Source organism: Argiope bruennichi, chromosome 7, assembly GCF_947563725.1.
Source record: "Argiope bruennichi chromosome 7, qqArgBrue1.1, whole genome shotgun sequence".
NCBI classification, from domain to species: Eukaryota; Metazoa; Arthropoda; class Arachnida; order Araneae; family Araneidae; genus Argiope; species Argiope bruennichi.
The window spans coordinates 91,044,286-91,068,320 of NC_079157.1; the positions used below are offsets into that span (position 1 = coordinate 91,044,286).

General features: G+C 32.7%; 2 protein-coding genes across 2 annotated transcripts in view; both read left to right on the forward strand.

The window, feature by feature from the left end:
- The window catches only part of LOC129975131 (tRNA wybutosine-synthesizing protein 5-like), an 86,711-nt gene that overhangs the window by 31,910 nt on the left and 30,766 nt on the right, over nt 1-24,035 (forward strand). The window lies entirely within an intron of this gene.
- Nucleotides 751-15,089, forward strand: LOC129975474 (serine protease 27-like). The gene is made up of 6 exons (XM_056088537.1): nt 751-777; nt 1,177-1,186; nt 2,580-2,671; nt 3,797-3,885; nt 13,023-13,321; nt 14,950-15,089. Exons 1-6 carry the CDS (start codon nt 751-753, stop codon nt 15,087-15,089), a joined length of 657 nt encoding a protein of 218 aa, XP_055944512.1.

A 24,035-nucleotide genomic window follows, 5' to 3' on the forward strand; every position in this document is an offset into this window, starting at 1 on the left:
TTTGTATCCCCACCCCCTTCTGAGGAGTGAGAGTATTCTAAAGAGTTAAGCATGTCTTCTTGAAAGGGGCAATTTATGATGTTTACGTGGGTTGATATTTAGCTCTTTCACTTTTGATGTCTATACTTAAGCCTTTGATTGTAGCTGGTATTCAATTATAAATGTTATGTTTTGGGTCTGCGTATGGTATTGGGATTGTAATGTCATTTTGGTATAAGGTCTAATTTAGGATAAAGAGCGGTATTACAATGATTTTTCCTTTTGAAATTACATGATTAAGATAGTTTAAAATAGGACAGTGGTGTATAATACATTTATAAGATATTAAAAGTTAAAAAGATCTACGATTTAAGTTTATTTTGACCTTCTTCTTGTGTATAGCTAATCGCCCCGCCACCACTGAACGAAGGAGTATCGACAAGATTTGTTGTAGTTGGTTGCTGTCTTTAGCATAACCTGTCCATGCACTGGCTGATTTACCAAACTGATATCCTCTTCGGAGTAGTTGGCCCCCAGCCACAAAGTGGTCAATCACTGACCTTTCTCCTCGTTTTCCCCGCACACCTATTTCCCTGTTAAATAAGAAGCAGGCCATCTCTTTAAGAAATCTCGAAATTGTCAATATTCCTTCAAATTCTAATTTCAGAACGACAAAATTCCAAACACTTCCAATGAAATTTTCAAATAGTTGGTAAAAAACTGACTTTATTTGGGCCTAAATGAAAAATTAGCAATTGAATAACATTGGTTATGCTCATGGAAGCAAATTTATTGAGGGTGAGTTTGGGAAAACTTTTTGGGGGAAAATGGAGATAATTTGTTGCCCCCCCTCGTTATTACTAGTTTTCTAGAATTTCAAGAAAATCCTTGAACTTATTCAAAATTTAAGATGAGAACAATGATTTCATAATAAAGTGAGAATTTGAATCAAGGATCATATGTATGTTTTCCATCAACACTACGGAAAAAAAGAGATTGGGAATTTTTATTATTTCCTAATTTTTCAGTTGTGTGTGTGTTTTCAATTTGACTTTTTAAAAAATCCGAATCTAAAATTGTCTGTAAATGTGTTTTGTACATATAAAAAATTTTACTGAGTAATATTGATTGAAAATTATTTTTATAGCCTTTTTGTATTTATATACTATTCATTATTTGCTCTATTCCATTTTTCAGGACAGTTGCGGTAAGTCAAAAAATGAATCAACTCTTAAAATTTCTATTTTTTTAAGTCGCACTCAAATGTATGATTTAAGATAATGCTTAAATTATATTTTATCATCAATTTAAAATACATATGTCTTAACTTGCTTTAAATTACTTACTACTATATATTCACTTGATTATCTATAATGTATATAAGCAATAATTATTATATTCGAAATAGCATTTGAATATTATCACATTTGCTTGCGAAATACACTGAAAAGATATAATATAATGCAATTATAAAAATTTCAATTAATTTCAAATCGCCATGCATTTATATCTATGTACTCAAAAGTATTGTACATATAGATATGATTGATACAGTAGACTCCCGATTATCCGCGCCTGCCACACTAAGTTTTTTTTTTTTTTTTTCTTCCAAGCAAAGAGAAAATGCTTCCAAAGCAAGAAGCAAACACAAATGACTGATTTCTTCAAAAAGGTGCAGTTTTACAGTTATGCTTTTGTAATTACATAATACATTACAGTATTAAAACAGTACATATGTATTCATTTTTCTGTGTATCCTTGACTCCTCTCATAAGTTCAAAGCACTTTTCTGTTTTCATTAACAAAATGCATTTTAGGTTAGTTTTCAGTGATATACTAAAATATTAAGCCTTAGTTAAACATTTCCTGCTGTTTATTTTACGTTTTATTGTACATAAAACGATTTTTCAGTTGGAATGACTGTTTTTTCTTTTGCTATACCCGTTTTTAGCTTTTTTTTCGGATTATCCGCGATTTTTGTTATCCGCGCTATAATACCAATCGCTTATGGTTATATGGTTCATATTATATAGTTGTCCCACGAGGGGGGGAACACGGGGGGATAGTTGTCCCACGTCATCTCAGAGTTGGGGATGAGAAGCTACCGGCATGGTGATTGGTTCTCACCACCCTTGTGGGTATACAAAAAGGTGGGGGTGTTACCTCCCATCGGGATGTAAGGAAGTACCTCCCAATGAGACGTACTTCCTTAATAAAGGTTGTATCGTGGCCGGTGATGGCCCTTAGGACTCAGTCACAGTTCTCGCCAGAGTTACTGCCACACCGGTCCGATCATTCAAGTTTTACCGTGTGCCTTCGAGCGAGGCGGAGAAGTCAGTCTATGATTATCTTATATTGTTGCCACTCTTGAATATCCAATCCTCGACTTGACAACCATTTACTCAAATATTAAGCTCAAATTAAGCTCAAGCTTGATATTTGAGCCATTTACTCAAATATCAAAATAATGGTATCAATTCATCTGATACCACTGTCACGTGACAAATGATTTCTCACAAATCATCTAATATCCAAGTGTTCTTTGATTTCAGCTGTCTCCATAATTCGTTCAAATTCTCTTTTATTTTTCCCCTGTTTAGATTGTGGAAGAGAAAGTATTGAAAGAGCCCCTTTCATTTACCGAATTGTGTCCACCACTTTCGTGCAGCCCCTCCATAGATATCCATGGATAGTAAGTGTATCTCAATAATTGACATATTTCTCATTGAAATTATTCATACAATAATGTTTAGTCTGAATATTATATGTAAATTAAAACATATATGATTACAAAAACATCACTCAAAACTCTCTGCACAAATCGCCGGGTCAAAATCTATAATTCTGTGGACAGCAGGCAACGACAGATTTAGTCAGTTCACAATATGAGGCCCACTTTTAATAATTGTTCATTTTAAGTTGGCTTTTCAAGCACATTTTTAAAATGTTAATGATTTATTTTATGTATTAGAAGAAATTTATTATGTGATAATAAATACAATATAATTACAGAATAATCATCGGAGTAAACTCACTGTATCTCAAAAGTGTTAGCGACTATGAAAGTAAACAATACTTCAGAAAAAAAGCATTTAAAGGTTTTTTTTATTATAATTTTTTATTAATGTGAAGTTCGAAAAGTTTTGAAACTATTCTAGGAGTGAATAAATTAAACTAACACCGAAAAGGGTCAGCATGGATGGATGGATGGATCTGCTATGACCAATCAGCCTTATAGCAGATATATTCCTTCAAATACGTACTGCGCATGCATGTAACTTATGAGCATAGTTGTTCAAAACTTCCCGTTGTGAAAAACGTCAAATCTTGGATTTTTCATCATGAGAAGGTGCAGATTTATAGATCCTTTTAGATCTCAAATTGCCTTTGAAAACATCAAATTACAGGAGCTTCTACTATCAGCTTATTCCTGTGTTGTCATTCCATCTGATTGTTTATTTTTCCTAATAAAATATTTGCCAATGGAGCAACTATTTAAAGTTCCAAAGAAGTGCAGCGTCAGAGAGAACTCTGTACGCTGCTAATTGTTCGTTCTATGATTATTTATTACTAATCTACTATACACCATAAGCCAAATTAATTATAATTAAACTATAAATTAAATTATAATTATAAACTGCGAAACTAAACTATAATCAATTACATATTTTAAATCTTAGCTTCCAAAGAGGAAAAGATTACTTTAATGCAAAAAGAATTTATTCATTTTTATAATTATATAATCAATTTTTCGCAACTTTTTTCTTTATTCTCACAACATTCATCATCTTACTCTTCCATTCATCATCTTTAAAAGGTGCAAATCCGTATTGCTGGTGAGCAGTGGGGTGCTGGTGTAATAATTACTCCAAGTTATGTACTGACTGCTGGTCATGTGGGTAAAAAGTAAGTATAAATATCAATTCGTTCTTTATTCTTTATTTTTATTTTTCAAATATGCTGTGATATTTAAAAATAATTTTATTCAAAAATATCAAGCTAATATAGAGATCCAAATCAAGATATTGTAAGATAAATTGGAATCAAATAGTTTAGCAGAAACAGTTTAACAAAAAGATTCCTGGTTTAATGCATTGTGAATTTTAAAAATTCACAATCCCAAATTTTCAGAACAATTTGTATGAAGTTAGGAATCTGTACGCAGTTCAGAATCTATGTAGGATTAGAAATATGTACTATAAATCTACATGGGGGTAAGAGAAATTATTTTATGCTATTTAGTCTGTTTTAAAAACGTGGTATATTAAAAAAAACTATTTAAATAACTATTTTTCCTTTTTCTTTTTTTCCAAAACATACAAAAAAAATATAGTAATCGTTAAGAAATTGGGCTCGAGATTTTGACGAATCTCCATATTTCACACCTCAGTGAGACCAAAAAACACATTTTTGGCATTATGTCTGGACACAATAACTCAAAAACGCTTTGAACTAGATAGATGAATCTTGACGTATGCAATAAACACAAAATTTGTGTTTATTCCATATTGCGGGAACTGTGGTTGAGTCCCAAGGGCCATCACCGGCCACGGTACAACCCTTCCCGAAAGAAGTACGTCCCGTCATCGATGGGAAGAGCCGGATCCCCCACCATTTTGTGTACCCTCCAGGGTGAGGAGATCCAACCACCATACCGAAAGCATCTCATCCTCATTTCGAGGTGCCCCCCTTGGGGTTTGTATGTAAATGTAATAATTCAACAACATAACAATTAGATAACTAAAATTCAGTTCCATTTTTAGCACCTAATTTATAGATACTTATCAAATTTTGAATCAAATCTGTCGAAGGGTTGACTATCTACAGATTTATATTTTCACATGAAGGCAAATGCAATAATTAAAAGACACAATTGCTTAAAGAAATGAAATTTGGTATCTTATCTTGTCTTTATAATTGTACCTTTATGTCAAATTTTTATTTTCAATCGGTCGAAAAAAAGACTATCCAAAATACATACATCTGGTTTTTGTGTATTAACAGCATGCCTGTGATTAATTGCCCATAAAAAATGCCAAAGATCGCAATCTAAATTCATGTTATCTATATTTCGTAGCTACTGTTCTCCAATGCCATGCAATTAATGTAGAGGTGCTGGTTTTCTTTAATGTACTACGGAAACACATCGGACACACAACTCTCATGTCTGAAATTCCGTAAAAAAAAATGTAAGCTCTCATGTTAGTCATATCCTTGCGCAAGGTTCATAAGTTTTTACGAAGAGGGCGAGAGTATAACCCTACGACTTTATTAATTAAAGTGCAAGAAAGTTATGGGTAGATAATTCCCGCTGCTTCCCTTCCTCTCTCTCCCCCCATTTTGGTTATACTGACCATATACAAAAGAAAATTTTCGACTGGTTGTCATTTTGACCTGTCTGCTAAAACACAATGCATAACTTTACAGGTTATTTTAAATGTAAGCACTTGCTTATCATAACCAGCATAAATTCATGTAATCATCCGATTAATGATGCTTAGAAAAAAGCTGTAAAAATTGTAGCCAATCCTTATAATTTTACTCCTATTTAACGATTTAATATTAGTTTCCTAAAGTAAAGTATATTCGTAATTATAACGCTGCTTTTAGAAAATCAAGTAGACAGAATTTTTTTAACATTATAATTTATATAATAATAATAAATAAAATATTAAGTATTTAATTTATATTTTAATATTAATAATTTAATATCAAATATAGACGGAACAAAGTTACAGGCACCAAATAAACTAATAAAAAATTTTTTGTTTAGCTATGTTAAAAATATATAAATATTTGTTATTATATATTATGACTATCTGTATTTAATGACAATGAAAGAGTTTTAATTTTGATATTATTGAATAAATATAAAATGTCTTTATAATTAAATTTTAAAAATATTTTATTCTTCAGTTAAAAATATTCTACTTAATATGCATTCATTTTAATTATAGAATCCTGTTATGGTGGGAATTGTATCTTTTCCTATTATTTTATGTGACCAAAAATTTAAAATGTTTGAAAATCCCTGTCTTAATTCATTAGACGGAGCCGTAAGTGCTTCAAGGTTGTTTGTTCTATAGAAGATATCATATAGCCGCATCCTTTATCATGAATCCTTGATATATTTAGATATACTAGGACAAATAGACAAGAATCACCACAGTTTCTATATAAAAAGATAACATAAATTTTTTTCTTCTATTAATGTGGTCAAAAATTAAAAATGTTTGATCATTCCTGCCCTAGTGTTAACCTTAAATCTTTCAAAGTTGTTTTGGTTTACAGAACATAACATTCATCCACATCCTTTATCATGAATACTTGAGTTATCCAGATATACTAGACGAAATAGACTAAAATCACCACAGTTTCTATATAAAAACATATTCGAAAACTTTTTCTGTTATTAATGTAATCAAAAATTTAAAATGTTTTATCATTCTTACCCTAGTGTTAACCTTTAGCGTTTCAAGGTTGTTTTGGTCTATAGAAGATATCATATAGCCATATCCTTTATCATGAGTTCATGATTCATTTAGATATACTAGGCCAAATAGACTAGAATCACCACAGTTTCTATATAAAAATATAATCGAAAACTTTTTTTTGTTATTTATGTGGTCAAAAATTTAAAAAGTTTTATCATTCTTACCCTAGTGTTAACCTTTAGCGTTTCAGGGTTGTTTTGGTCGATAGAAGATATCATATAGCCACATCCTTTATCATGAGTTCTTGCTTCATTTAGATATACTAGGCCAAAAAGATTAGAATCACAACAGTTTCTATATAAAAATATAATCGAAAACTTTTTTTTGTTATTTATGTGGTCAAAAATTTTAAATGTTTTATCATTCTTACCCTAGTCTTAACCTTTAGCGTTTCAAGGTTGTTTTGGTTTACCGTACATAACACTCATCAACATCCTTTATCATGAATCCTTGAGTTATCCAGATATACTAGACGAAATAGACTAGAATCACCACAGTTTCTATATAAAAAAGATATCGAAAACTTTTTCTGTTATTAATGTAATCAAAAATTTTAAATGTTTTATCATTCTTACCCTAGTGTTAACCTTTAGCGTTTCAAGGTTATTTTGGTTTACCGTACATAACACTCATCAACATCCTTTATCATGAATCCTTGAGTTATCCAGATATACTAGACGAAATAGACTAGAATCACCACAGTTTCTATATAAAAAAGATATCGAAAACTTTTTCTGTTATTAATGTAATCAAAAATTTTAAATGTTTTATCATTCTTACCCTAGTGTTAACCTTTAGCGTTTCAAGGTTGTTTTGGTTTACCGTACATAACACTCATCAACATCCTTTATCATGAATCCTTGAGTTATCCAGATATACTAGACGAAATAGACTAGAATCACCACAGTTTCTATATAAAAAAGATATCGAAAACTTTTTCTGTTATTAATGTAATCAAAAATTTAAAATGTTTTATCATTCTTACCCTAGTGTTAACCTTTAGCGTTTCAAGGTTGTTTTGGTCTATAGAAGATATCATATAGCCATATCCTTTATCATGAGTTCATGATTCATTTAGATATACTAGGCCAAATAGACTAGAATCACCACAGTTTCTATATAAAAATATAATCGAAAACTTTTTTTTGTTATTTATGTGGTCAAAAATTTAAAATGTTTTATCATTCTTACCCTAGTGTTAACCTTTAGCGTTTCAAGGTTGTATTGGTCGATAGAAGATATCATATAGCCACATCCTTTATCATGAGTTCTTGATTCATTTAGATATACTAGGCCAAAAAGATTAGAATCACAACAGTTTCTATATAAAAATATAATCGAAAACTTTTTTTTGTTATTTATGTGGTCAAAAATTTTAAATGTTTTATCATTCTTACCCTAGTCTTAACCTTTAGCGTTTCAAGGTTGTTTTGGTTTACCGTACATAACACTCATCAACATCCTTTATCATGAATCCTTGAGTTATCCAGATATACTAGACGAAATAGACTAGAATCACCACAGTTTCTATATAAAAAATATATCGAAAACTTTTTCTGTTATTAATGTAATCAAAAATTTAAAATGTTTTGTCATTCTTACCCTAGTGTTAACCTTTAGCGTTTCAAGGTTGTTTTGGTTTACCGTACATAACACTCATCAACATCCTTTATCATGAATCCTTGAGTTATCCAGATATACTAGACGAAATAGACTAGAATCACCACAGTTTCTATATAAAAAAGATATCGAAAACTTTTTCTGTTATTAATGTAATCAAAAATTTTAAATGTTTTATCATTCTTACCCTAGTGTTAACCTTTAGCGTTTCAAGGTTGTTTTGGTCTATAGAAGATATCATATAGCCATATCCTTTATCATGAGTTCATGATTCATTTAGATATACTAGGCCAAATAGACTAGAATCACCACAGTTTCTATATAAAAAAGATATCGAAAACTTTTTCTGTTATTAATGTAATCAAAAATTTAAAATGTTTTATCATTCTTACCCTAGTGTTAACCTTTAGCGTTTCAAGGTTGTTTTGGTCTATAGAAGATATCATATAGCCATATCCTTTATCATGAGTTCATGATTCATTTAGATATACTAGGCCAAATAGACTAGAATCACCACAGTTTCTATATAAAAATATAATCGAAAACTTTTTTTTGTTATTTATGTGGTCAAAAATTTAAAATGTTTTATCATTCTTACCCTAGTGTTAACCTTTAGCGTTTCAAGGTTGTTTTGGTCGATAGAAGATATCATATAGCCACATCCTTTATCATGAGTTCTTGATTCATTTAGATATACTAGGCCAAAAAGATTAGAATCACAACAGTTTCTATATAAAAATATAATCGAAAACTTTTTTTTGTTATTTATGTGGTCAAAAATTTAAAATGTTTTATCATTCTTACCCTAGTGTTAACCTTTAGCGTTTCAAGGATGTTTTGGTCGATAGAAGATATCATATAGCCACATCCTTTATCATGAGTTCTTGATTCATTTAGATATACTAGGCCAAAAAGATTAGAATCACAACAGTTTCTATATAAAAATATAATCGAAAACTTTTTTTTGTTATTTATGTGGTCAAAAATTTTAAATGTTTTATCATTCTTACCCTAGTGTTAACCTTTAGCGTTTCAAGGTTGTTTTGGTTTACCGTACATAACACTCATCAACATCCTTTATCATGAATCCTTGAGTTATCCAGATATACTAGACGAAATAGACTAGAATCACCACAGTTTCTATATAAAAAATATATCGAAAACTTTTTCTGTTATTAATGTAATCAAAAATTTAAAATGTTTTATCATTCCTGCCCTAGTGTTAACCTTTAGCGTTTCAAGGTTGTTTAGGTCTATAGAAGATATCATATAGCCATATCCTTTATCATGAGTTCATGATTCATTTAGATATACTAGGCCAAATAGACTAGAATCACCACAGTTTCTATATAAAAATATAATCGAAAACTTTTTTTTGTTATTTATGTGGTCAAAAATTTTAAATGTTTTATCATTCTTACCCTAGTGTTAACCTTTAGCGTTTCAAGGTTGTTTTGGTTTACCGTACATAACACTCATCAACATCCTTTATCATGAATCCTTGAGTTATCCAGATATACTAGACGAAATAGACTAGTATCACCACAGTTTCTATATAAAAAATATATCGAAAACTTTTTCTGTTATTAATGTAATCAAAAATTTAAAATGTTTTATCATTCTTACTCTAGTGTTAACCTTTAGCGTTTCAAGGTTGTTTTGGTTTACCGTACATAACACTCATCAACATCCTTTATCATGAATCCTTGAGTTATCCAGATATACTAGACGAAATAGACTAGAATCACCACAGTTTCTATATAAGAAAGATATCGAAAACTTTTTCTGTTATTAATGTAATCAAAAATTTAAAATGTTTATCATTCTTACGCTAGTGTTAACCTTTAGCGTTTCAAGGTTGTTTAGGTCTATAGAAGATATCATATAGCCATATCCTTTATCATGAGTTCATGATTCATTTAGATATACTAGGCCAAATAGACTAGAATCACCACAGTTTCTATATAAAAATATAATCGAAAACTTTTTTTTGTTATTTATGTGGTCAAAAATTTTAAATGTTTGATCATTCCTGCCCTAGTGTTAACCTTTAGCGTTTCAAGGTTGTTTAGGTCTATAGAAGATATCATATAGCCATATCCTTTATCATGAGTTCATGATTCATTTAGATATACTAGGCCAAATAGACTAGAATCACCACAGTTTCTATATAAAAATATAATCGAAAACTTTTTTTTGTTATTTATGTGGTCAAAAATTTTAAATGTTTTATCATTCTTACCCTAGTGTTAACCTTTAGCGTTTCAAGGTTGTTTTGGTTTACCGTACATAACACTCATCAACATCCTTTATCATGAATCCTTGAGTTATCCAGATATACTAGACGAAATAGACTAGTATCACCACAGTTTCTATATAAAAAATATATCGAAAACTTTTTCTGTTATTAATGTAATCAAAAATTTAAAATGTTTTATCATTCTTACTCTAGTGTTAACCTTTAGCGTTTCAAGGTTGTTTTGGTTTACCGTACATAACACTCATCAACATCCTTTATCATGAATCCTTGAGTTATCCAGATATACTAGACGAAATAGACTAGAATCACCACAGTTTCTATATAAGAAAGATATCGAAAACTTTTTCTGTTATTAATGTAATCAAAAATTTAAAATGTTTATCATTCTTACGCTAGTGTTAACCTTTAGCGTTTCAAGGTTGTTTAGGTCTATAGAAGATATCATATAGCCATATCCTTTATCATGAGTTCATGATTCATTTAGATATACTAGGCCAAATAGACTAGAATCACCACAGTTTCTATATAAAAAAGATATCGAAAACTTTTTCTGTTATTAATGTAATCAAAAATTTAAAATGTTTTATCATTCTTACCCTAGTGTTAACCTTTAGCGTTTCAAGGTTGTTTTGGTCTATAGAAGATATCATATAGCCATATCCTTTATCATGAGTTCATGATTCATTTAGATATACTAGGCCAAATAGACTAGAATCACCACAGTTTCTATATAAAAATATAATCGAAAACTTTTTTTTGTTATTTATGTGGTCAAAAATTTAAAATGTCTTATCATTCTTACCCTAGTGTTAACCTTTAGCGTTTCAAGGTTGTTTTGGTCGATAGAAGATATCATATAGCCACATCCTTTATCATGAGTTCTTGATTCATTTAGATATACTAGGCCAAAAAGATTAGAATCACAACAGTTTCTATATAAAAATATAATCGAAAACTTTTTTTTGTTATTTATGTGGTCAAAAATTTTAAATATTTTATCATTCTTACCCTAGTGTTAACCTTTAGCGTTTCAAGGTTGTTTTGGTTTACCGTACATAACACTCATCAACATCCTTTATCATGAATCCTTGAGTTATCCAGATATACTAGACGAAATAGACTAGAATCACCACAGTTTCTATATAAAAAAGATATCGAAAACTTTTTCTGTTATTAATGTAATCAAAAATTTTAAATGTTTTATCATTCTTACCCTAGTGTTAACCTTTAGCGTTTCAAGGTTGTTTTGGTTTACCGTACATAACACTCATCAACATCCTTTATCATGAATCCTTGAGTTATCCAGATATACTAGACGAAATAGACTAGAATCACCACAGTTTCTATATAAAAAAGATATCGAAAACTTTTTCTGTTATTAATGTAATCAAAAATTTAAAATGTTTTATCATTCTTACCCTAGTGTTAACCTTTAGCGTTTCAAGGTTGTTTTGGTCTATAGAAGATATCATATAGCCATATCCTTTATCATGAGTTCATGATTCATTTAGATATACTAGGCCAAATAGACTAGAATCACCACAGTTTCTATATAAAAATATAATCGAAAACTTTTTTTTGTTATTTATGTGGTCAAAAATTTAAAATGTTTTATCATTCTTACCCTAGTGTTAACCTTTAGCGTTTCAAGGTTGTTTTGGTCGATAGAAGATATCATATAGCCACATCCTTTATCATGAGTTCTTGATTCATTTAGATATACTAGGCCAAAAAGATTAGAATCACAACAGTTTCTATATAAAAATATAATCGAAAACTTTTTTTTGTTATTTATGTGGTCAAAAATTTTAAATATTTTATCATTCTTACCCTAGTGTTAACCTTTAGCGTTTCAAGGTTGTTTTGGTTTACCGTACATAACACTCATCAACATCCTTTATCATGAATCCTTGAGTTATCCAGATATACTAGACGAAATAGACTAGAATCACCACAGTTTCTATATAAAAAAGATATCGAAAACTTTTTCTGTTATTAATGTAATCAAAAATTTTAAATGTTTTATCATTCTTACCCTAGTGTTAACCTTTAGCGTTTCAAGGTTGTTTTGGTCTATAGAAGATATCATATAACCACATCCTTTATCATGAGTTCATGATTCATTTAGATATATTAGGCCAAATAGACTAGAATCACCACAGTTTCTATATAAAAATATAATCGAAAACTTTTTTTTGTTATTTATGTGGTCAAAAATTTTAAATGTTTGATCATTCCTGCCCTAGTGTTAACCTTTAGCGTTTCAAGGTTGTTTTGGTCTATAGAAGATATCATATAACCACATCCTTTATCATGAGTCCTTGATTCATTTAGATATATAGGCCAAATAGACTAGAATCACCACAGTTTATATATAAAAAATATAATCGAAAACTTTTTCTGCTATTTATGTGGCCAAATATTTAAAATGTTTGATCATTCCTACTTTAGTATTACCTATTACCTTAAGCATTCCAAGGTTGTTTTGGTTTACAGAACATGCCATTCATCTATATCCTTTATTATGAGTTCTTGATTCATTCATTTCGCTAGATATACTAGGTCAAATATGATTAGAATTCCCGCAGTTTTTATATAAATATATGGCGGAAAACAACATTCATCATTGCATTTACAATATAATTAAGAAAAATATTTTTATATTCCAGCATATTGGTAGCGGCTTCGTATTCCGAAGATAATGAAGTCTCTCTTAAAGATGCGAGCGTGGCTGTGGCAACACAATCCAAGAATTCCGAATTCGTGACATTTCGGATCCACCAAGTGAAGTTCCATCCGAAATTCGGAACATACGGCGAATATCCCATCTATGACATAGCTCTATTGAAGCTGAAGGACACCATCATTTTTTCGAAGCGCATCAGGCCGATATGTCTGACAGATAACAAAAATTTGGAGAAACCTGGATTGAATGCCACCGTAATCGGATGGGGTAAAATGGAACAAGGTACATTTAGTCCGGAATTTTCTTATTTATATACGGTACTCTCCCGAGTATCCAGCCTAATGTGGCAGAATCCTGGTCGAATAATAAAAAAAAACCCGGATAGGCCGGAATTCTGTGAACTCTTTTCTTTTCCCACCCAAGACAAAAATTTTATACCAAAACTCACTGTTTTAATATGTATTTTCTCACTTCTTATTGAATATTAATCCCTCCATTTATCTCAAGCCACATAGAATATGACCGGTGGCCAGGTGAATCATAGAAGCAGTTGGCGATAAAGTGCCAAGTTAGAATACGAGAATCTGTATTGGTAGTTTATAGTGTGCACTGCACGTTTCAAGAATTTATTAGAGAAAAAATAAATTAAAGGATATAAACTGTTCACATTTTAACATAAATTCTGTAATGCCTAATTTAAATGCAGGAAACAAAAATCTTCACTGTAGTACACTTATAAAACACTAAGCATACCCCAAGAACAAATTGCGAATACTGTGCTACTTTACAGTCATAATCAGGAACAGCGGCAACAATTGAGGTACGTTACACACTGACGAAACAATGAGTAAAACGCTGCTCTTCCTGTCACAATTAGTTTTTTACATACAACTCATAGGAAGATTGTAGCAGACACCCACTACCAATGCCTTCGCAATGTTGCAATGCAGCGCCTGCCTTCCTCATTTAATTACCATAAAAAAAACTAGGTCGGTTAATAAAGAACCGGATACTAGGGAGTATACTGTATATTGTAGTTCTTACTTTTATTCTTATATTTACTGTTTCTTGTCTCTAGAATCTTAAATACTACTTATCGTTAGATGAAATTGTATCAATTTGATGCTTTGTATCAGGTGCGCAAAAGCATCAAGTACACAAAATTGATTTAAACTTATCAGGTACTGGGCATTAGTTTTTGGACTAGATTTATGATTTTTTTTGACTTTATCCGTTTCCGATCGGCTGATACTATATTAATCTGATAAAAATTGTTAGATTGATAAAGCCTAGTTAATCGTGTCTCGGAGACACTGTTAGGATCTGTTAGGTTTTTTAACTATAAATATATATAGTGTTACAGAAAAATTATTACACTAAACTCGAATTCGATGTAGTGGATGTATGATGACACAGTAATTCTCAATAAAAAACAACGAAGAACACGAATTTTATTATCACGAAGACATAAATACACAGGTGACAAAACACAGCCGATAAATACATAAAAAATACACAGCAGCACTTGCAGCAAACAGCAGCCCACAAGAAATTCTGGGTAGTAAACAACCATAACAGCACACAAAGTGGCCATACATAACTCAACAGGAAGAGAGAATTCACTAAGGTCTGTCCAAACGCCTGTTATTCTCCACTGTCTCCTCGCTTTAGCTGTATCTAACTGGTGACTCATTATTATACGACTAAATATTCAACACACGACTTGATGCTGCTTATTACTTGTCTCCACGACTCGCATGGCTCAGTTCTCAATTCGCTCATCGCTTAACTTCCCCTCAGCGCCTGCGCTTCGCTGGACAGATCCGACTAATTCGTCGCTGACTAACTATATGACTTGACACGCATTCGTCATATGACTGACTTCAGCTTGAACTACCGGCTCTTTTTAGCTTCCAAGGGCCAAGATGCTTCTCGAACAATCAAGCATAACTCGTCTACTATTGGTCCTATCGCCGAAATTCCAGAAGATTCTAGTATCCATTTTATCGCCAAAGTCGCCAAGCTTGTCGCCAAACCCAGAGATTATTGATCCGTCATCCTATCAGCATCCGATAGAATTATCCGTAAAACCACCTTTCCTACGATAGAACTAATTGTGCCAGGAAGCAACATTACAGATTCGTAATAATACTATATAATCTCGAGCCTCATGTAACAATGCATATTTCTCTGAAAAAACTACACTTATACAAAACACATCAACAAAACCCTTCCTTTCCTTTTTGCTCTACCCGTCAATCACTGTAAAAACCGAGGCCATTGGCTCATATCAACAATACCCCTTCCAAAATAGAAGCCCCAATTTGGAATCGTATTCATATCAATATCAGCTATTTACCTCGGCACAAATGTGAGAATCGATATCTATAGGTAACTTTGGTACAAAAATATCAATCATAATCGATTGTCAACATCAATAATGCACCTGATACAGCAAAAACGAATATTAACTCAGTCTTGATATTGCATGAGGCTTTGAGTGAAATCAATCACTGTAATAAGATCATTCTCATGAATCGACTGTGTGCGTTTTTAAAATGTTTTATTGATATTTTAATATCCGTTTTTTTAACTCTTTGTTTGCCTTATATCTGGTTGCTGGTAAGCTACATGAAAGTTGTTATGGCTGATTTGCGACTCAACAGATGAATATGTTTGCTGAGATAGAGAAAAGTGAAAACGGAGAGAGAATCAAGTTCAGGTTGCTGGTTGTTTTAAAACATTCCATTTTTAAAGCAACATTAGTTATTTTAGGATGGACTATGTAATTCTGAACCACGGTCAGATGACGAGGACGACAACTGAGATGGTACCCCCCTTTCCAAACTTCCACACCACACCAGCGAGTGTGCGTTTTACCCCAATCTTGCAAAGGATTTAACGTGCGCCAAGCTCACTTACACGACAAAGTCCAAAGCCGAGACTTCTCCACCAGACACCACGGTCCTGAGAGATTTGTGGAGAAATATAACAAATATGTCCACTGTTTTTTCTACTTCTGTATAGAACGAATTTAATGCCAAGCAGAATCTTATTCCTGCTTCATTCACCACATGGCAAAACCTTCAGGAAGATCTACTTTGACCCATTCGTTCAACAGCAAATCGTCAGCTCCATTGTCAGCACTTTAAAAGTGAAAAGTCATGCTGTGTGTTCCCGAATTCATGGGTAAAACTTTAAAAGTAGGTACTGTACACATAAATAAACATTTTGTGCAGTAATATTGGATCTGAAATGAAAAATGTAGGCGGAAAAAACAAGAAATACTGAAGACTGAGTGGCCCGCATCCAGTCTATTGACATGAAATGAACCGCTCTCTCGAAACGAAGATTTTGAGATTCGGTTTTGTACTATTGAGAAAACTTTCATGATGCAACTTTAACTCCTATCTTCCATTATAATTCGTAGCCCCGTGCATAAGATGCATGTCTGCTTTTTCAGAAAATGTTTAATCGCTCCATCGCACAAAACGTTTCTCTGATAACGAAAAATCCCTTGAACCTAGCGTAATATCATTCAAACTCAAGAAAATTGTTTTGCATATTTGATAAAGCAAACTAAATAGACTTCCATAACTATTCAATATTTTTCTTTCTAAAAATTCAACCTCATTTAATTTATACTACTTGTATATCTTCTGCTCTAAAAAATCTTACGTAAATGAAGAGCTTTTTTTTTTTTTTTTCCCAACATTTATTTTTTCCGCCTGCACTTTTCATTTTTAGTTCCATATTACTATACAAAACAAATACGTCTTTATATTGTTCGCCAACGAATTCTAAAATCATCCGCGCTTTTGTCCATGCGTTAGGATGGGTTTAATTCGTCAAAATAGGGGTGAGAGAAAAGATGAAAGGTGGAGATTAAGTTTAACAATAAAGTAAATTCGAATTATTCACCCACTATATTAAAATAAAATAATCAGAAACGACATAGAACTCATATACACGTAAAAAAATTGAAGGAAAAAGTATCTCAAGGTCAAAGAAAGAATTTGTCAAGACGACGAATTCCAGAAATGCTCTCATCCTACCTCGTCTCACCCCTTATTAAGATGGAATCGTCGAAAAGTGGTTGTCTCAGAATACTGACACGAACGGTACATGTACATATTTTACAAAAATTTTAATACGCCTGAGCTATATTAAGTAATGGCTCTAAAATAGAGTGAAATGAAGGTATGATTCGTAAAGCTAAATTCCGAGAAATAACTGTTATGTCTTAAACAGAAAAATAGACGGCGTGTTAGTTGAGTTGTACTTTATCTGGTGCCCTATTTTTGTTCCATTAAAATAAAAATTTTAAAAATTATTTTGAAAGCATTTTTAACAAAAAATGCTCCAGTTTGAAGGAGGTTTATTTCTGCCCACGTACAGGATAATAGCATAAATGTTTATACTTTCTGAAGTGTGAAATATAAAGATAAAAATTATTGTTGAAATTTTTAATCTAAACTTTTCGGTGAATTTAACTACAGTACACTCCCGATTATCCGCGGAATTGGGTGGCGCGGCCGCCGCGGATAACAAAAATCGCGGATAATCCGAAAAAAAGCTAAAAACCGGTATAGCAAAAGAGAAAACAGTCATTCCAACTGAAAAATCGTTTTATGTACAATAAAACGTAAAATAAACAGCAGGAAATGTTTAACTAACGCTTAATATTTTAGTATATCACTCAAAACTAACCTAAAATGCATTTTGTTAATGAAAACAGAAAAGTGCTTTGAACTTACGAGAGGCGTCAAGGATACACAGAAAAATGAATACATAAGTACTGTTTTAATACTATAATGTATTATGTAATTACAAAAGCATAACTGTAAAACTACACCTTTCTGAAGAAATCAGTCATTTGTGTTTGCTTCTTGCTTTGGAAGCATTTTCTCTTTGCTTGGAAGAAAAAAAAAACTTAGTGTGGCAGGCGCGGATAACCCGCCTGCGGATAATCGGGAGTCTACTGTACTTTTTATTTTTCGAATTGTGTCTGTCTGTCTGTAAAAGACTGCTGATAAACTCCATGGACAGATTTATAGTTCAAATATGTCCAGACACAGATAGAATAATTTCACAAATGAATTTTTGAACTCTGGCCTAAAACAAGGAATTTAATCAACATTTCGATATCTAAGCCATAAGCAAAATTTCTCTGTAAGGAAACTCCATTGTGCAAAAAGCATTAATTATTTTTGCAGCATGCCAAATAAAAAGGACACATGATGCAATTTTTTTATTCTTTTTTACCACCTTTCTAAACAAATACCCATTTCTGCAATAAAAATCCATTTTTGATAATGAAGCACTTAAACTAATCCTTGATAATGAAGCACTTAAACTAATCCTTGATAATGAAGCACTTAAACTAATCCTTGATAATGAAGCACTTAAACTGATCCCAATCTTAGAATTAAAAGACCTAAAAACGTATTCATCTAACCTCTTAACCATTCTAACTACCTAACATAACCTAACTAACACTTAAGCCGTTTAATTAAAAGTCAAAGTCTACTGCTGCCATCAATTACTATAAAAATCATCACAAACTTTTACCCACACAGAACGAAAATCGCAAGTACCCATTTGCTTTTGGCAGCACACACCCTCACCCTCATCACAAATAACAACCAATAGAATCACTCCATTCATAATCATTCACTTTTTTGACCAACCACAATCCTTCTTGTTAAATTCCATCCACACTCTCCATCAAAACTCTACCTAGCTCATGACATTCTACTAAAAGTTCTCTTAATTAACAGTCGCCTTCATGAAGGAGATAGTCCTTTGCTCTAAGGCCGGGTACTCCGAGAATATTGCCATTGAAATTGAAGTAAAAATCTATTTTCTAGGAGGTAATTCGACGAGGCGACTGAAAAAAGTGGTGGTTCCACTAGTGGAGACTGCGTATTGTCAGAAGAAGCTCCATAAACACAAGAAATCTTTAGGAAATTTTACTATTTGCGCTGGTGGAAAAAAATTCGAAGATGCCTGTGAGGTAACACTTTGCTATAATAGTATACAGAGAAATGTCTTCTCAGCTTCTTCATATATTTTCGTTATGTTATTATGATATTAAGTTTTCCCATTTAAATTTGTTACAAATTCATTCTAACTTCAGAAAAACGGCAGCTATAGTCATAGGAGTGATTTCTAGGTATAGTAAAATGGCAATGCGCCATACTGTGAGATCACTTCTAGCACCACCTAATGGCAAGTTGGTGTTCTTATTTCGAAAACATTTATTAAACGAACGCTGGTTACAAAATTGCAGATAGTTATTGATTTAGAACAAAAAGGATCCTTGTGCTCATTAAGTATTAAGGTAAAAATTATTTTTTGTTCGAAAAATAACATTTTTTTCTTTCGTCCATGTCTTTTCACTTCACAGTTTAGTAAAATGAGAAAAAGTAAATGTGCATTTCAAGCATTCTGTTCTTTGTATTAGTGTACATAAGGTGCCTTTTTACACTAAATTGAGAACTACTTAAAAATTTGTAATTAAAATTTTACCTCTATTTTATACTATTCTTGAAATAGGTATGCTACCTCCTGAATTTATTACCAGATGGCGCAGTAAGCGATCACATCGCGTAACGCGCAGCTATTTTATTATACCTTGAAACCACTATCATAACTATAGCTGCCGTTTTTTTTTTATTAAGGGGAAAGGTGTAAAGGATGTATGAGAACATCTTGCATAATCAAATGCCCTTGATCCCCATCCATGAACTTGATATAAAAACTTGACCGAAAAATTAAGATTCGGACATACAAGGGAAAGATAAACAAAAGAAAACTAGGCCGGATAGTCGCGAACCGGATACTCTAGAGTGTACTGTATCTTAATACAGAATACAAGGGGTGTTCAAGTGAAAAGGTACGAAAGGACATTGTGGGTATAAACGAAGACTTTATTCAAAGTACACACCATAGCTCTGTGCACAACAATCCCGCTGATTAACGAGCCGAAGGATTCCTTGTTCTCAGAATTCCTCTGGCCGTGACGAGATCCAATCCTTCATAGCGTCCTTGAGTTCGCCGTCCGAGTTAAGGCTTCCCTTTCAGATGTTTTTTCAGGGGACCAAACACATAAAAATCGCAGTGCGACATGTCCGGGCTGTAGGGCGCGGATGGTCGAGCTTCTCCCACTTGGCCAGTTCCGCGTGTGTGATCCTGGAGACGTGTGGACGCACGTTATCATGGAGCAGAACCACACCCTCCATGAGTAGCCCCGGTCTTTTATTCTTGATGGATCTGCGTAGTCTTTGGAGTGTCTCACAGTACACATCGGAGTTAATGGTTCTGTAAAAACATCTGAAAGGGAAACGCTTCAACTCGGACGGTGAACTCAAGGACGCTATGCAGGACAAGGTCTCGTCACGGCCACAGGAATTCTGGGAACAAGGGATCCTTCGGCTCGTTAATCAATGGGATCGTTGTGCACAGGCCTATGAAGTATACTTTTAATAAAATCTTCATTTATACCCACAGCGTCGTTTAGTACCTTTTCATTTGAGCACCCCTTGTGTATTTTGTTTTTGAAATTTTACTTTATTATTTTATGAGACTGAAAAAAATTGAATCAGTATGAGCAAATTACTTCACGGGGATATCAAAAAGTGTATTTACAACGAAATAAAACCGGGAGTGAAAATCCTACTTGGGAGTTGCTCTCCAAAAAGCAAATTTTTATTTTAACATTGGCAAAAGTATGCGATTGAATGTTTTGATGGATAATTCTAACTATAAAATTTTAAAATCTTGTTACAAATTATATATCAAATTACATTTTAAAAAAATTAAAAAATAATAATGGATTAAATTTTTTTAAAAAATATTAAAGCTTAGTATGGAAATAAAGTTGATAAAAAAATAAAATATCGAAGTTTTTTTAATGTAAAAAACACAAAGTGTATCGCATGTTTGTTATTGTCGTATTGATTGAGCTTGACCACTAGGAAGAACCGGACAATTGCAGTTTTAATAATGCTATGACGTCATTGGATTGGTCTCCATTTCGGAAAGTTCATGTATATGATGACCAAAATATATGCAAGACATTTAAAATAATAGGCTTTAATGTTTTATAACCATATGCAGAAAATTCTATTTAAATGATTTAAACACAACCATTATTTCCAGCCAAACTGCTGATAATAAGAGGTGGATAGTAATATTACAGTATACTCCCGAGTATCTCGCCAAACTTGGCGGAAGGGCAGACTGAATAACCAAAAAAACCCTGATAAACCGGAGTTCTATGAATACATTTCTCGGCCCACCAATTACCAGAAGACAAAGTTTTTATATTAAAGCTCACTGTTACAATACGTATTTTCTCACTTCTTATTGAATATTAAACCATCCATTCTTCTCAAGCCACATAGAATGTGAACGCAGCGGTGGCCCCGTGAATCATAGAAGAAGTTGCCGGTAACGTGTCGAGCTAAAATAGAAGATTCTGTACTGGTAGTTTATATATGTTTATATACTGTACTGCAAGAATTTATAAGAGAAAAAGTAAAAGGATATAAACTGTTCACATTTTAACATAAATTCTGTAATCTTCATTGTGGTACGTTTAAAAACATTAAGTATACCCAAAGAACAATTTACGAATACTGTACGTACTGTGAAGTTATAATCAGAAATGGCGGCAACAACTGAGATCCGTTACACGCTGATGAAATAATGAACAACGAGCAGAACACTGCCTTGTTGCAACTTGTATTTTGAACGGCAGGACCCCTGCTTCCAGTGTCTTGGAAATGCTGCCAATGCAATGCCTTGCTTTCTTCATTTAATGACGATAAAGGAAAACTAGACCTGATAGTACGGAAGCCAGATAGTTTCGAACCGGATATTAGTGATTGTACTGTATATAGGATAGCTGTGAAGAGCGGTTTTGAGTTCATTCCCATGGTTGTTGGAAAAGCAGGCTTGGGTAAATCAACATTAAGTAACTCTACGAGAGTTAGAAATACTTAATGTAATTCTTCTGTAGCAATGCAACTTCTGTAGAGATGCCAACCAAAGGAACTAGATAAATATATCACACATTAGTTATATACCTGCCTTACCTCAGAGCAAAAGGACTCTCCCTTCCTACATCAAGCACTGGCGAAGTGAAGAGAAGAACTGAACTTTGTGTTAGTGTAATGGTCTAATGCAGTGTTCTCGCGAGGTTTTCAAAACAAGAACAACTTGGGTAAGGATTGAATGTGTCAGAGGTCGTACAGCACGATAATACCACCAAGGTATTGCGGGGAATCTGCATTATCTTACAGAATAGTGGCAAGGTGGGTAAAAGTCTTCAATAAAGGACTCCCAAATGTGACACGCATACGTAGGTTAGATCATTCTAATGTCAGTGACGAGATGGATGCTGTCGCCGCACTAATAGACAATGATAAATGCCATACGATTCGCGAATTAGCCGGAGAAACAGGATTAGTGCATACGACAGTGCTTCACATTCTGAAGGAATGCCTGGGCATTCCTAAAGAAGTAACTTCACGATGGGCCACATGATTTGATGGCAAAGGCAGAAACAGCTATGATACGACGCTGCTCGTATTCACTTGGAGCACTATAAAGACAAAGGTGAGTCTTTCTTGTGCCGTACATTACGCTGGGTGGGACATGGGTCATATCGTACGAACTGCAACTGAAACATCAGTAGAATAAAAGGCGTTCTTACGGGTCACCACGAAGTCAAAGGTTCCTCAGAACCCCAGCAGTGTGAGAGTTATGATAATTCTCGCTAGCTTTGTTTAAATTATAGTGTTGCCAGACAGACAAATATATTTCTAAAATAACTTTTTAGGGCTTGGAGGAATCTAAATTATTGATATTATTCAAATCTCGAAGTTGAATTTTTCGAAGATTGCAATTCTTTTTTCTCATTTACTTTGGAGTCTATGTTGTGTTTTGATAGAGTAAAAATGAATTGTTTTGATATCTGTGTTACGAGAAAATAAAATGAAATATTTTAAAATCTATATTACAAGAAAGTAAGAATAAGTTGTGAAAATAAAATGAAATATTTTAAAATCTATATTACAAGAAAGTAAGAATAAGTTGTTTTGAAATATATGTTGTTTGATTTCCAGAGAGACTCTGGAGGACTATCACAAATTCAAGACGATTGCAATCGAGGGAATTTATTGGGCATTGTGCTACCTTGCATTGAGGCTTGTTATGAGAGATTAAAAATAAATTGTTTTGCTATATGTGGTACAAGAAAAGGAAATGGAATATTCTACAATCTGTATTACGAGAAATTATGAATGAGTTGTTTTGCAATCTCTGCGGTTTGATTTTTCAGGGTGACTCTGGAGGACCATTGCAAATACAAGACGATTGCAATCGAGGGAATTTATTGGGCATTGTGCTACCTTGCATTGAGGCTTGTTATGAGAGATTAAAAATAAATTGTTTTGCTATATGTGGTACAAGAAAAGGAAATGGAATATTCTACAATCTGTATTACGAGAAATTATGAATGAGTTGTTTTGAAATATATGTTGTTTGATTTTTCAGGGTGACTCTGGAGGACCATTGCAAATTCAAGACGATTGCAATCGAGGGAATTTATTGGGCATTGTGCTACCTTGCATTGAGGCTTGTTATGAGAGATTAAAAATAAATTGTTTTGCTATATGTGGTACAAGAAAAGGAAATGGAATATTCTACAATCTGTATTACGAGAAATTATGAATGAGTTGTTTTGCAATCTCTGCGGTTTGATTTTTCAGGGTGACTCTGGAGGACCATTGCAAATACAAGACGATTGCAATCGAGGGAATTTATTGGGCATTGTGCTACCTTGCATTGAGGCTTGTTATGAGAGATTAAAAATAAATTGTTTTGCTATATGTGGTACAAGAAAAGGAAATGGAATATTCTACAATCTGTATTACGAGAAATTATGAATGAGTTGTTTTGCAATCTCTGCGGTTTGATTTTTCAGGGT

Excerpts from the sequence above, each read along its gene's own strand:
- LOC129975474 (XM_056088537.1), top strand. The coding sequence starts at position 751 with ATGCTCATGGAAGCAAATTTATTGAGG. Across the intron at positions 2,672-3,796 it reads TCCATAGATATCCATGGATA|GTGCAAATCCGTATTGCTGG; the intron begins GTAAGTGTATCT and ends CATCTTTAAAAG. Across the intron at positions 3,886-13,022 it reads GCTGGTCATGTGGGTAAAAA|CATATTGGTAGCGGCTTCGT; the intron begins GTAAGTATAAAT and ends TTTATATTCCAG.